General features: G+C 38.5%; 1 protein-coding gene across 2 annotated transcripts in view; it reads left to right on the plus strand.

The window, feature by feature from the left end:
* Positions 1–16,254, plus strand: part of ARHGAP32 (Rho GTPase activating protein 32) — a 264,452-nt gene that overhangs the window by 158,887 nt on the left and 89,311 nt on the right. For both annotated transcript variants that reach the window (XM_029207542.1, XM_029207543.1), the window contains exon 5: positions 6,934–7,020. In XM_029207542.1, the coding sequence (XP_029063375.1) occupies positions 6,934–7,020 (87 nt within the window). The remainder of the gene's footprint in view (positions 1–6,933; positions 7,021–16,254) is intronic.

The raw sequence follows: 16,254 nt of genomic DNA on the forward strand, positions 1-16,254 counted from the left end.
TAGTTATAGTGCGCAGGCTTAGTTGCTCTGAGGCATGTGGGATCTTCCCAGACCAGGGCTTGAACCCATGTCCCCTGCATTGGCAGGCAGATTCTTAACTAATGAGCCACAAGGGAAGCCCACTGATAGGGTTCTGATATGAGTCTGCAAGCAATTGATTTATTATGGTCTCTGTGCAGTCAAACCTCTCTGTTAACGATAATCTGTATTTGCAGCCACTCCCCAGTGCTGGCATTACCACTTCAGCTCCACCTCAGATCATCAGGCATTAGATTCTCAAAAGGAGCGTGCAGCCTAGATCCCTCGCGTGTGCAGTTCACAGTAGGGTTCGTGCTCCTAAGAGAATCTAATGCCACTGCTGATCTGACAAGAGGTGGAGCTCAGGCAGTAATGCAAGCAATGGGGAGCGGCTGTAAATAGAGATGAAGCTTCACTCGCTCACCTGCCGCTCACTTCCTGCTGTGCGGCCCAGTTCCCAATAGGCCACAGACTGGTACCAGTCCGTGGCCCGGGGCTTGGGGACCCCTGGTGTAGACCAGATGCAGCGAGGCCCAGAACTAGGGAAGTAGCAGTGGAGAGCAGGAAGAAAGGAACGCGTGTGAGAGACAAGTTTTGGGAAGACAGGAGAGATTAAGGAATCAAAGGTCTAGGTTAGATCTTAACCCTGGGAATATGAAAAGAAAGGATGTGTGGAGAGGAGGGGGTGGTAGAGGAATCAAGGGTGATTAGGTTGGTCAATTGGGTGAATAGTTATATTTATTTACTTTGGGAATTCAAGAGGTAGAAGAGAATATGCAGGCAAAGAGAATGAATTCAGTTTTGAAAATGAGTGCTGTATTCCAGTGAGACAATGTTTGCTTCTTCAGTCATTCATCAAATAATTAGTGATCCCCACTTAAATTCCAGATACTTTTTAAGATGTTGGGGTGGGTATACACCTATCTCATTTTTTTCACTATATATTATGTTCAAGGAATCTGTCAATGTGTATTACAAAGATTTTTATCCCCATTTGTGACTCATCTTTTCACCTGGTTTATTGTGGCCCTTTGTGATAACTTTAGAAACTTTGATGGACAGTTGCTATTACCTGTTTTTGTGAAGGAGTCTAGAGTTGGGGCTCTCCTATTCCTGCATCTTCCTAATATCCCTCCTCAAATAATCTCTTTATGTCTGACTTTTTCTTTTTCCTCTGGGATTCCCATAATGTATTGTTTTGGTCGTCTTTATGGTGTCCTACAGTCTCTTAGGTACTTTTCATTTTCCTTAATTCTTTCTTCTTTCTGTTCTTTGGAGTGTATACTTTCTTTCGCTTTTTTTTTTTTGGTTGTGCTGGGTGGCTTGCAGGATCTTAGTTCCCTGACCAGTGATTGAACCCGGGCCCTCAGCAGTGAGAGCGTGGAGTCCTAAGCACTGGACCACCAGGGCCCTGGACTGTATACTTTTATTTGTCCTTTCTTTAAGTAAACTGATTCTTCTTCCTGCCTAAATCTGCTGTTGATCTCTTCTAGTGAAATTTTCATTTTAGATAGTGATTTGTCATCCCCCAAATCTGTGTTTGGTTCCTTTTTTTTCTTTCTTTTTATTGATATGCTCACTTATTCATACATTGTTTTCCTGCTTTCCTTTAGTTCTGTGTAGCTTCTTTGAGCTCTCTGAGTGTATTTTATGTAGTTTGTTTAAAATCTACTAAATTGGAACTTCCCTGGTGGTCCAGTGGTTAGGACTCCTTGCTTCCACTGTAGGGGGCATGGGTTCCATCCCTGGTCAGGGAACTAAGATCCTGCAAGCTGCACTGCACAGCCAAAAAAAAAAAAAAAAAAAAAAAAACTACTAGATTTTGTATCCGGACTTCTCAGGGATATTTTCTTTTGTTTTATTTATTTTTTCTTGTGAATTTTTTTGTGCATATCTTGTGGGTTTTTTTTGTTGTTGCATACTGGACATTTGACTGTTATAATGTGTAACCCTGGGAATCAGATTCCACCCCTTTATACAGGTTTGCTGTCTTTTTTTGTGAAGGCTGCAGTTGTCTGTTTGTGACTTTTCCAGACTGTTTTTGCAAAGACTGTATTTCTTGTCATAGGTGCTCACTGAACACTCCCTTCTTTTAGCTTGTGTTCCAGAAGGGTTTTGTCAGGGAATTCCTTGAATGCTGGGAGCTAAAAATAAAACAAACAAAAAGCTCATTTTTATGAGGTGCTCATTCAACACTTAACCAAGCTGTTTACAGCTCTGTCTTAGCTAAAGTTTAATCAGAGGTTAAAGCTTAGGGTCTTATTATGTCCTTTGCGTGTATGTGTCTCACCCTGAACATGTTCATGGGTTTCTGCTGTTTTCTAGAGTAGTGAGAAAGTTCGTTCTGAGAGTTTTTGCTTGTTTTCTCATGTTTCTGTGAACGGACTGGAGTTTGGAGCTGCCTACTCCACCATTTTGTTGATAACCATTTGACTATACTGTTTTGCTTTTAATTCCCTCCACCCCATCTCCTTGCTTTAATTTGGAAATTTGCTCTCTCCTTCCCCCCCGCTTCTGTTCTACTTAGGAAGATTGATTTTCTTCTATTCTTAATTCTGTTACAGGTATTGACATTTAAAAATTTTACCTCCCTCTTTATTGTTTGGAAGTTACAGCGGGTTTTTCTGTTCTTTTAGTGGCTACCATTAAAAATTTAACTTGAACACCTAATTTTTAGTCTGAAGTTTATCAGTGTCTTTACTTTTTCTCTCAAGCAATACCAGCACTTAGAATGTTTTAAGTGGGATTACTCTTTCTTGTCTTCCATGGTAGTGTTGTTCAGGATTTATAGTTTCATCTCTTTATTTCTTATAATTAATCATTATTTTTGTTATACGTTAAGATTTGTTTAGATGTAATACTTATTTGCTGAATTCTTTGCTCAATATTTCTGCTTTATAGCTTAGTTCTTTATCCTGGAATCCTTTTTCATCTTTTTTTTTTTTGCGGTATGTGGGCCCTTCACTGTTGTGGCTTCTCCTGTTGCGGAGCACAGGCTCCAGACGCGCAGGTTCAGCGGCCATGGCTCACGGGCCCAGCCACTCCGCGGCATGTGAGATCTTCCTGGACCGGGGCACGAACCCGTGTCCCCTGCATCGGCAGGCGGACTCTCAACCACTGCGCCACCAGGGAAGCCCCCTTTTTCATCTTTAAGTACATATTTTGGAAGTCTTTTTAGTGAGGATTTGTTGATGGGAGCTAACGAGTTTTGTTTTGTGTTTTTTTTTTAATGTTATTTATTTATTTGCTTACTTATTTATTTATTTTTGGCTGCGTTGGGTCTTCGTTGCTGCGTGCTGGCTTTCTCTAGTTGCAGTGAGTGAGGGCTACTCTTCATCGTGATGTGCGGGCTTCTCATTGTGGTGGCTTCTTTTGTTGTGGAGCACAGGCTTAGTTGCTCCATGGCATGTGGGATCTTCCCGGACCACGGCTCGGACCCGTATCCCCTGCATTGGCAGGTGGACTCTTAACCACTGCACCACCAGGGAAGTCCAAATTCATTTTCATTCATCAGAAAATTCTTTTTTTTTTTTTTTTTGCTCTTTTCTTGTAGGTTTAGGTATGAATAAAACCTTGGTTAATTTATTTTGTTTTCTCAAAACTATTAAGATAGTCTCAAACTTCTACTGTCTATTACTGTTGAGAATTTAGGTGTTTTATGTTTACTTAATATTTACCCTTTCTGATGTTGTTTATTCCTTCCTGAAGTTCTGGGTTTTTGTCTAGTACTATTTCCCTTCAATCTTAGAAAGTTGTATTAGCTTTTATGTTGCAGTGGTCTGTTAGAAACATATTCTCTCAGCTTTTGTCACTTGTAAATGTGTTTATATTCCTTAATTTTCTGAAGTTTATTTTAGTGGGATATAGAATTGACAGTATTTTTCTTCCAGCACTTTAACTCTGTTTCTCTTTGTCTTCTGGCCTCTCTTATTTCTGGTGAGAATTTAGCTGTCACTTATCTATTTTCCCCTTAATGTTATATGTTTTTCTCTTTGCCTGCTTTAAAGATTCTTGTCTTTATTTTGTTGTTCAAAAGTGTGATTATGATATGCCTAGTAGTGATTTTTGAAATTTATCCTATTTGGGGTTCACTGTTTCTTGAATTTGTTAGTTGGTATCTTTCACCTGTTTTAGAAAGTTCTCATCTGCTGTCCCAGCAAATACTTCTCTGCCCCATTCCAATCCCATTTCCTTCTAGTACGCCAGTTGTACATATTGCTTGTCTGTTTGGTATTCTTTCAGAGATCTTAACTGTACTGTTATTTATTTATTTATTTTTTGGTCATTCTTTTTTTTCTGTTTTTTTTTCATCTTGGATGCTTTCTGTTGACCTGTTTTTAAGTTCAGTGATTCTTTCATTTACTGTATTCAGTTTGCTGTTAATATCTGACAGCACAGTTTTATTTTTAGCATTTCTTTTGCATATATTTGTAGATCAGTCTCTGCTAGAATTCCCTGTATTCTTATATTCTTACATATTATCTTTTCAGACTAAATTTTAGAATTTCTACCATAATTAATTTACATTCTTTTTATTATTTCAATATCTGGGCCATTTCTGTGTCTGTCCCTTATCCTGTTTCCTCTCTTGACCTTGGATCACAATTTCTGGCTTCCATGTATGTTTTGTAATTTTTTATGCCGAATATGTTATATAAGAGACAGTAGAGACTAAAGTCAGTAATTTTTATCTTCAGGAATGGGCTTATCCCTTCTTTTTCCATTCTGTTAGATTGTTGTGGTAGATTTTGTTAGTCATGTTTGATGGGGTCCTGAGTTAAGCTGACCTATGGCTGATATAGACCTGGCCTTTGGCAACTTTGCTTTAGTTTATCATTACTTTTAAATATTTTGAGTGTAGGTTCAGGAAGTTTGTTTTTTTTTTTTCAGCAGGGAAAAGTGAAAATTGGTGAGATCTCTTTGTGCTTTACTGCTAAGCCTGTAGTTTTCTGAACTGAGGGAGAGCAACCCACCTGGTTGTTAGTTCTCTTTGCTCCCCAGCTTTTTGTGCCAACAAGTGCTCTTTTCCGGCTAGCCTTGCCCAGATCCTAGTGTGTAGCTGCCTTATACTCTTATAGCACCCGCGATGCCTCAGTGGGGTGTCTCTCAGCTTTTCTTTGCCACCTCCAGTCACCAGTTGTTAAATGCCCCGAGAGCCGCAGAGGATCTTTCTCAGCTTTCTTGCCTTCTCTCCCGTCTCCGCTGCGCTGCCTTGTGCTTGGGGAGACTCCACACACTTCATGGGTTCATATCTCTCAGTTCTCCTGCTCTCTCCCCCTGCCCCGCCGTTGGTGTACTGACTGTGTCCACTTGGTGAACACCTGTGGGAGTCAGTTGCTGGGTAGGTGTTGATGGTGCTCCTTGGAATTTTAGTTTGTCACTCCAGTCCACATGCAGTCAGTTGGGGTTTGGCTGGTTTCTCCTTACCGTGTCTAAGGCAGGTTCTTTATCCTCCTGCGTCTCTGCCAGGTATCAGAGCACACCCATACGAATCTCTTCTGTCTCAGCAAAGTCTTGTCCCTGTTTGCAACTTAGTTCGTGTAGGTTTCTCTTCACTTTTTAAAAAACTCATTTTGTAGTTAATCTGGCTTATTTTTGGCTAGTGTGAGAATGATCATTATCCTCTGAACTTCTCCTACTTAGTACCAGGAGGTTTTTTTTTTTCTTTTCTTTTTTAATACTTCCAGTGATACTGCTTTCAAAAAATAGAGACTATATTCTCATCAACTTTATATTTCTTATAACATTAACTATAATGATAGGTAATGTGTATTAAGTACTTACTGAGTGCCAGGCACCTTGGTAAACACTTTAAATGCATTGTCTCATTTAACGAACTTGGGAATAGGTGTTATTATATCATTCCCATTTTCCAGATGAGAGATTAAGTAGGTAGGTCAACATTATATAACCAGTTAGTGGCACTTTTGAGCTCAGGGTTGTCTGTATCTGGAGCTGAGTTTGCAGATTCACATCCCTAGGTGGGAAGGATATGTAAATAAATGAGCGAAGTGAGTAGGGTGTAAAAAAATAACAAAGCAAGTAGCATGATGAATGACAGTTAACATTCAACCTAGATATTGACTAAAACATAAAGAGTAATCACTTCTGTGACAAAGTCTCTGGGAGAATACTTGCCTCATTCAGAGGCGGGTGGTCACTTAGCTCCAGCCACTTGTTGACCATGTGAGAATATGGGTCTAGTAGTTCAGATTTTCAGATTTTTCGATAGAAGTCAGAAATCTGTATTTTTCATATGAAACCGCTTAGTTTCTGAATGTTAGCTGCTGGTTCAAATAAAAATAAAATAAAATCCAGTGTTCAGACCTGCATGGTGAGTCTGAAATAAAATGTGTCTACAGGCCCAACCTGTTCTATGGGCAGCCAGTGTGCAGTCTCCGTAATAGAGCCTGAGCTCTTTTAGACCACTGGTCACGCTATCTCTCAGGGCCCGCCTGAATGCCTTCCTTTCACATTTGTGCTTTACCTCAGGGATGTGAAGGCCTGCTTTGGAATGAATGTACTATTTTATTTACTGCTGTTATATCGTTGTGCTAGTTTAGATATAAGCTACAAAGAAAAATTTTAGAAACGTATTTTTAATTTCTTATTTATTTTTTAAATTTTTATTTTATATTTGAGTGTAGTTGATTAACAATGTTGTGTTAGCTTCAGGTGTACAGCAAAGTGATTCAGTTATACATATACATGTATCTATTCTTTTTCAAGTAGAAACATATTTTTTAAAAATCCTGAATTCTTCATTTTATCTGCTTTAAGCAATAGAGTTCTGTTATAAGGCATATCTTACATTAAGTTGATGGGGAAGGACAGGTATTATTGAATGCTTATTTTATTTTGTTCATTAATCATGACTTTCTCTTCCTCTCTTTTGCCCGTTCTTCTTTGACATAGCTTTCACTTTCAGAAGAACAGAATGAAGTGACAAAAAATGGCTGTGAATCTAAAGAGCTGGTCTACCTCGTGCACATTGCTTGTCAGGTAATTTTGTGGGTGTGTTCTCCATTTCACATAAAATTTAATGAGAGTTAAATATGAATGAATAACATTGAATAAATGAATGAATAAATATGAACAAATAAACTGACTGCGGTAACACAGATGTTTTATTTTATTCTTCCTCCCATTCATATTGGCATTTCTGCATATACTCAGAGTTGAAACACTCAATTTAATAGAGTCAATTTAATAGATATTTAACTTACAAACGTAAGTAAAAATTCTTCCTGTAAGAGTAAAGGAAATAGGACTTCCCTGGTGGCGCAGTGGTTAAGAATCCACCTGCCAATTCAGGGGACACAGGTTTGAGCCCCGGTCCAGGAAGATCCCACATGCCATGCAGCAACTAAGTCCATGCACCACAACCACTGAGCCTGTGCTCTAGAGCCCGTGAGCCACAGCTCCTGAAGTCCACACACCTAAAACCTGTGCTCTGCAATGAGAAGCACGCACACCTCAATGAAAAGAGTAGCCCCCGCTCGCCGCAACTAGGGAAAGCCTGCGTGCAGCAACGAAGACCCAACGTGGCCAAATAAATAAATAAATAAAATCCTTTAAAAAAAAAAGAGTAAAGGAAATATATTGTTTATTGATGATGAGGTTAAATGAGTCAGCTACTGGTCACATATTACAATAAAAGAACAGACTAAGTAGTGTCTGCATCAGATGCACACTTTTCTAACCGAGATGGTAAGTTCCACTGTGGTGTAACAATGTGTGTATGTTTCAGAAGTGTGCTATTTCTTAACTCTTAGTATTAGAACTTTTTTGAGGGTAATTACCATGACTTGCTCTTAACGAGATTTAAAATATGTCATTTGTAGCATTGATTATCTCCTCCATCAAGTAAGCAGTTAGTTCCTTTATTTATTCTTTGTTCATTGAGCCTTCTTGCCTATCTTTGAACTAGTCATTGTAAAGCAAGTGTTTTCGAGGAAAGCTTTCTTATGTACAAAGTTTTTAGTTTTCTTTGAGAGAGTAAGATAGGGGAGTTTATGGTTTGTTTTTTTTTCTCTAAAAAGTACTATTCATGTACCTGAAATTAAAAATTAAATAGTCTGGAAAAGTCTAATGGCTATTTCATATGGGAAATACTTAAGTTCTTAGTCTTGGTGTGACTTTAAGGGCAAACCTTTTATAATTAAGTGCTTTTATTTGTAGGTGAGAGAATATGAGATTGGAATTTGAACTTAGTTTGTATATATATGTTCAAAGTTACATATCATTTATACATGTTTTACTGTATGTCATCTTGGTTCCTTTGAGGAAGTGGGCAGCTCTGAATCACTGTTTCATGTCATATTTCATAAAAATGCTTCTATTTGGTGAGTTAATTTTTAAGTGAAAATATCAAATGCTTTCATGATGAACCATTGCTAATACAGGAATATAAAACATTTTTTCTTTATCTAGAGTACCTGATTGGCATGTGAGTCATGAACTTATTATTCCAACTAAAACCTACACCTTTTAGCATCTTCTCTTCTTACCAGTGATTTCCATTTGTTCTGACAATGCAAATATTTTTATTCTCATAAGCAAAACATAATGTCAAAAATACCTATGCTGTTCTTAAAAAATGACCTTCAAAAGGTCAGCACGGTATTTTGGTACCATACATTAAAATGTATAATCGTTACTTGATTATGCCTCCATGAATTAGTGACCTAGATAATTAAGGCTATTTCCTGGTTGTAAATATCTTGTCAAGCTGCTTAAAAAATTTCAGACTTGTTATACTATTTACCACATGAAAGTAGTAATTTACTGCATTGCCATAATGCTGTCACGTTTCTCCTCTGCCTCACACCGTAAGTAATCGTTGATATGTTCTCATGGCTTACCTTCTGTATTCTTGCCATATATGTCAGCCATAAACCACATTAAACTAGAATCATTTTTTTTTTATAACCAAGAGAGACTCACAATCAAACCTTCTAATTTTGGAAATGAGAAAGTTGAGGCCCAAATTATGGAAGTTGCTTTCCTAAGCTATATGAAATCTTAGCAGGAGCTACTGAGGACTTCAGTTTCCTGATTGCCAGCTTTTCTTGCATCACCTTGGAATTTGCAATCTACAACAGATTTTAGAGATTGCTTAATCTTCAGATGAGATACGATCACCCTTACGCCCTGTAATCTATTCGTTATAGAAGCTAATTTCATATTTCATATCTTTGCTAATTTCTAATTTTTAATAATGTGCACTTGAAATTTTGTTTATTTAACCAAAATTCTTGGTCCTTCACCTGAACCCACTTTCTTTGCTTTATCTTTTATCTTAGAAAGTGTCCAGTTAAACAGCTGTGATCTTTTTCCTTTCTGTAGGTTAAGTGATATGATTTCTTTAGGTATTACCTTTGAATCTTGTAATGGTGTCTTTGTCTCTGCCTTTTACAGTTTTAATTTCTTTTTAAATTGTGAACCCAGAAATGTAAGCCATATCTTCCATACTGCATAGATCCAAATTCAGTAGGCATTTTTTGATCACTTATATGTCTAGTACACAAGTGTTATGGCATGCAGCATGTCATTTAATTCTTAAAACCTCTGTGAGGCAAATAGTCTGGTTTAAAAACATCAGTTTTTAAGTGTTATTTTTTTTATAAATTTATTTACTTACTCATTTATTTATTTATTTATTTATGGCTGCGTTGGGTCTTCATTGCTGCATGTGGGCTTTCTCTAGTTGTGGCGAGGGGGTGTGAACTGTTTGCTGCGGTGTGCAGGCTTCTCATTGCGGTGGCTTCTCTTGTTGTGGAGCATAGGCTCTAGGCGCACGTGCTTCAGTAGTTGTGGCATGTGGGCTCAGTAGTTGTGACTCACGGGCTCTAGAGCACAGGCTCAGTAGTTGTGGTGCACGGGCTTACTTGCTTCGTGGCAGTTAGGATCTTCCCATACCAGGGCTCGAACCTGTGTCCCCTGCATTGGCAGGCAGATTCTTAACAACTGCACCACCAGGGAAGCTCCTAAGTGTTAATTTTAAAATGACTAATTTAAACCTAGCTGTTGCAAGAATTTATTTTAACATGTGCCCTGATGAAAATTTGGTTCTGATCTTTCCCCCTCTGAGTATAGTTTTGTTGGTTTAAGAACAATGGTTGCTTAATGAAATAGTTAGTATTTTATTGTTCCACAGTAAGCTTTAGAGAAGTTGAAATGAATGGTTCTTATTGAAGTTGGATTGTATGAACTACCTTTGTATTTACCAGAATTCATCAATGTATAATAGTTTATTTTTTCTGAAGATCAAGTTTTTCATAAATATTTACAGTAGAAGGAAATGGACTGTCAGTCAGGAGGCCTAAATTTGTCCCAACTGTGCCATGACTAACCAGCTGTGTGGCTGACAGGGTCTTAGTGCTCTGGCCGGGTGTCAGGCCTGAGCTTCTGAGGTGGGAGAGCCAAGTTCAGGACACTGGTCCACCAGAGACCTCTGGGCCCCACGTAATATCAAATGGCGAAAGCTCTCCCAGAGATCTCCATTTCAATGCTAAGACCCAGCCCCACTCAACGACCAGCAATCTACAGTGCTGGACACCCTATGTCAAACAACTACCAAGACAGGAACACAAGCCCACCGTTATCAGAGAGGCAGCCTAAAATCATAAGAAGTTCACAGACACCCCAAAACACACTACTGGACGTGGTCCTGCCCACCAGAAAGACAAAATCCAGCCTCATCCACCAGAACACAGGCATCAAGTCCCATCCACCAGAAAGCCTACACAACCCACTGAACCAAGCTTACCCACTGGGAGCAGACACCAAAAACAACGGGAACTACCGACCTGCAGCCTGAAAAAAGGAAACCCCAAACACAGTAAGTTAAGCAAAATGAGAGACAGAAATACACAGCAGATGAAGGAGCAAGGTAAAAACCCACCAGCCCAAACAAATGAAGAGGAAATAGGCAGTCTACCTGAAAAAGAATTCCGAGTAATGATAGTAAAGATGATCCAAAATCTTGTAAATAGAATGGAGAAAATACGAGAAACGTTTAACAAGGACTTAGAAGAACTAAAGAGCAAACAAACGATGATGAACAACACAATAAATGAAATTAAAAATTCTCTAGAAGAAATCAATAGCACAATAACTGAGGCAGAAGAACGTATAAGTGGCCTGGAAGATAAAATAGTGGAAATAACTACCACAGGGCAGAATAAAGAAAAAAGAATGAAAAGAATTGAGAACAGTCTCAGAGACCTCTGGAACAACATTAAATGCACCAACATTTTAATATATAGGTATCCCAGAAGAAGAAGAGACAAAAAAAGGAACTGAGAAAACATTTGAAGAGATTATAGTTGAAAAACTTCCCTAGTATGGGAAAAGAAATAGTCAAGCAAGTCCAGGAAGCACAGAGAGGCCCGAAGTATAAATCCAAGGAGAAACGCACCAGGACATATTAATCAAACTCTCAAAAATTAAATACAAAGAAAAAAATATTAAAAGCAGCAAGGGAAAAGCAACAAATAACATACAAGGGAATCCCCATAAGGTTAACAGCTGATCTTTCAGCAGAAACTCTGCAAGCCAGAAGGGAGTGGCAGGACATATTTAAAGTGATGAAAGGGAAATACCTACAACCAAGATTACTCTACCCAGCAAGGATCTCATTGAGATTCAACAGGGAAATTAAAACCTTTAAAGACAAGGCAAAGCTAAGAGAATTCAGCACCACCAAACCAGCATTACAACAAATGCTAAGTAAAGGAACTTCTCTAGGCAGGAAACACAAGAGAAGGAAAAGACCTACAATAACAAACCCAAAGCAATTAAGAAAATGGTAAAAGGAACATACATATCGATAATTACCTTAAATGTAAATGGATTAAATGCTCCAATCAAAAGACACAGACGGGCTGAATGGATACAAAACAAGACCCATATATATGCTGTCTACAGGAGACCCACTTCAGACATAGGGACACATACAGACTGAAAGTGAAGGGATGGAAAAAGATATTCCATGCAAATGGAAATCAAAAGAAAGCTGGAGTAGCAATTCTCATATCAGACAAAAGAGACTCTAAAATAAAGACGATTACAAGAGACAAAGAAGGAGACTACATAATGCTCAAGGGACCAATCCAAGAAGAAGATAGAACAATTGTAAATAATAGTGCACCCAACACAGGAGGACTTCAGTGCATAAGGCAAATGCTAACAGCCATAAAAGGGGAAATCAACAGTAGCACAATCATAGTAGGGGACTTTACCACCCCACTTTCACCAACAGACAGATCATCCAAAATGAAAATAAATAAGGAAACACAAGCTTTAAATGACACATTAAACAATATGGACTTAATTGATATTTATAGGGCATTCCATCCAAAAGCAGCACAAACACTTTCTTTTCAAGTGCTCATGGAACATTCTCCAGGATAGATCATGTCTTGCGTCACAAATCAAGCCTGGGTATATTTAAGAAAATTGAAATTGTATTTTTTTCCGACACAACGCTATGAGACTAGATATCGATTGCAGGAAAAAACCTGCAAAAACAGAAACATGAAGGCTAAAGAATACACTACTAAATAACCAAGAGATCACTGAAGAAATCAAAGAGGAAATCAAAAAATACCTAGAAACAAATGACAATAAAAACACAACATGGGATGCAGCAAAAGCAGTTCTAAGGGGGAAGTTTATAGCAATGCAATCCTACCTCAAGAAACAAGAAGCATCTCAAATAAACAACCTAACCTTACACCTAAAGCAGATAGAGAAAGAAGAACAAAAAGAACCAAAAGTTAGCAGAAGGAAAGAAATCATAAAAATCAGATCAGAAATAAATGAAAAAGAAATTAAGGACACAGTAGCAAAGATCAGTAAAACTAAACGCTGGTTCTTTGAGAAGATAAACAAAATTGGTAAACCATTAGCCAGACTCATCAAGAAAAAAAGGGAGAAGACTCAAATCAAAAGAATTAGAGTGAAAAAGGAGAAGTAACAACTGACACTGCAGAAATACAAAGGATCATGAGAGATTACTACAAGCAACCTTATGCCAGTAATATGGACAACCTGGAAGAAATGGACAAATTCTTAGAAAAGCACAACCTTCTGAGACGGAACCGGGAAGAAGTAGAAAATATAAACAGACCATTCACAAGCACTGAAATTGAAACTGTGATTAAAAAATCTTCCAACAAACAAAAGCCCAGGACCAGATTACTTCACAGGCGAATTCTATCAGACATTTAGAGAAGAGCTAACACCTGTCCTTCTCAAACTCTTCCAAAATACAGCAGAGGGAGGAACATTCCCAAACTCATTCTGTGAGGCCACCATCACCCTGATACCAAAACCAGACAAGGATGTCACAAAGAAAACTACAGGCCAATATCACTGATGAACATAGATGTAAAAATCCTCAACAAAATACTAGCAAACAGAATCCAGCAGCACATTAAAAGAATCATACCCCATGATCAAGTGGGGTTTATCCCAGGAATGCAAGCATTCTTCAGTATGTGCAAATCAATCAATGTGATGCACCTTATTAACAAATTGAAGGAGAAAAACCATATGATCTTCTCAGTAGATGCAGAAAAAGCATTTGACAAAATTCAACACCCAGTTATGATAAAAACCCTCCAGAAAGTAGTCATAGAGGGAACTTTCCTCAACATAATAAAGGCCATATATGACAAACCCACAGCCAACATCGTTCTCAGTGGTGAAAAACTGAAACCACTTGCACTATTATCAGAACAAGATAAGGTTGCCCACTCTCACCTCTATTATTCAACATAGTTTTGGAAGTTATAGCCACAGCAATCAGAGAATAAAAAGAAACAAAAGGAATCCAAATAGGAAAAGAAGAAGTAAAGCTGTCACTGTTTGCAGATGACATGATACTTTACTTAGAGAATCTTAAAAGAGGCTACCAGAACACTACTAGAGCTAATCAATGAATTCGGTAAAGTAGCAGGATACAAAATTAATGCACAGAAATCTCTTGCACTCCTCTACACTCATGATGAAAAATCTGAAAGAGAAATTAAGGAAACACTCCTGTGTGCCATTGCAACAAAAAGAACAAAATACCTAGGAATAAACCTACCTAAGGAGACAAAAGACCTATATGCAGAAAATTATAAGACACTGATGAAAGAAATTAAAGATGATACAAACAGATGGAGAGATATACCATCTTCTTGGATTGGAAGAATCAACATTGTGAAAATGACTATACTACCCAGAGCAATCTACAGATTCAGTGCAATCCCTGTCAAATTACCAATGGTATTTTTCACAGAACTAGAACAAAAAAATTCCACAATTTGTATGGAAACACAAAGGCCCCGAATAGCCAAAGCAATCTTGAGAAGGGAAAATGGAGCTGGAGGAATCAGGCTCCCTGTCTTCAGACTATACTACAAACCTACAGTAATCAAGACAGTATGGTACTGGCACAAAAACAGAAATATAGATCAATGGAAGAAGATAGAAAGGCCAGAGATAAACCCATGCACGTATGGTCACCTTATCTTTGATAAAGGAGGCAAGAATATGCAATGGAGAAAAGACAGCCTCTTCAGTAAGTGGTGTTGGGAAAACTGGACAGCTACATGTAAGAGAATTAAATTCGAGCACTCCCTAGCACCATACACCAAAATAGACTCAAAATGGATTAAAGACCTAGATAAGGCCAGACACTATAAAATTCTTAGAGGAAAACACAGGCAGAACACTCTATGACATAAATCACAGCAAGATCCTTTTTGACCCACCTCCTAGAGAAATGGAAATAGAAAGAAAAATAAACAAATGGGACCTAATGAAACTTAAAAGCTTTGCACAGCAAAGGAAACCATAAACAAGACGAAAAGACAACCCTCAGACTGGGAGGAAATATTTGTAAACGAAGGAACTGACAAAGGATTAATCTCCAAAATACACAAGCAGCTCATGCAGCTCAATATCAAAAAAACAAACAACCCAATCCAAAAAGGGGCAGAAGACCTAAATAGACATTTCTCCAAAGAAGATATACAGATTGCCAACAAACACATGAAAGGTTGCTCAGCATCACTAATCATTAGAGAATGCAAATCAAAACTACACTGAGGTATCACCTGACACCAGTCAGAATGGCCATCATCAAAAAATCTACAAACAATAAATGCTGGGGAGGGTGTGGAGAAAAGGGAACCCTGTTGCACTGTTGGTGGGAATGGAAATTGATACAGCCACTATGGAGAACAGTATGGAGGTTGCTTAAAAACTAAAAATAGAACTACCATACGACCCAGCAACCCCACTACTGGGCATATACCCCGAGAAAACCATAATTCAAAAAGAGTCATGTGGGCTTCCCTGGTGGCGCAGTGGTTGAGAATATGCCTGCCAATGCAGAGGACACGGGTTCGAGCCCTGGTCTGGGAAGATCCCACATGCCGTGGAGCAACTGGGCCCGTGAGCCACAACTACTGAGCCTGCGCGTCTGGAGCCTGTGCTCCGCAACAAGAGAGGCTGCGACAGTGAGAGGCCCGCACACCGCTTGCCACGACTAGAGAAAGTCCTCGCACAGAAACGAAGACCCAACACAGCCATAAATAAATACATAAATAATTTAAAAAAAAAAAGAGTCATGTACCACAATGTTCATTGCAGCTATATTTACAATAGCTAAGACATGGAATCAACCTAAGTTTCCATCGACAGATGAATGGATAAAGAAGATGTGGCACATATAAACGATGGAATACTGCTCAGCCGTAAAAAGAAACAAAATTGAGTTATTTGTAGTGAGGTGGATGGACCTAATGACTGTCATACAGAGTGAAGTAAGTCAGAAAGAGAAAACCAAATACTGCATGCTAACACATATGTATGGAATCTTAAAAAAAAAAAGGTTCTGAAGAACCTAGGGGAAGAACAGGAATAAAGATGCAGATGTAGAGAATGGATTTGTGGACACAGGGACGGGGAAGGGTAAGCCAGGATGAAGTGAGAGAGTGGCATGGACATATATACACTACCAAATGTAAAGTAGATAGCTAGTGGGAAGCAGCTGCATAGCACAGGGAGATCAGCTCAGTGCTTTGTGTCCATCTGAGGGGTGGGATAGGGAGGGTGGGAGGGAGATGCAAGAGGGAGGAGATATGGCGATATATGTATATGTATAGCTGATTCACTTTGTCATACAGTATAAACTAACACACCATTGTAAAGCAATTATACTCCAATAAATATTTA

The sequence above is a fragment of the Monodon monoceros genome, unplaced genomic scaffold (assembly GCF_005190385.1).
Source record: "Monodon monoceros isolate NGI ecotype Baffin Bay Population unplaced genomic scaffold, NGI_Narwhal_1 Super_Scaffold_7, whole genome shotgun sequence".
NCBI lineage: Eukaryota > Metazoa > Chordata > Mammalia > Artiodactyla > Monodontidae > Monodon > Monodon monoceros.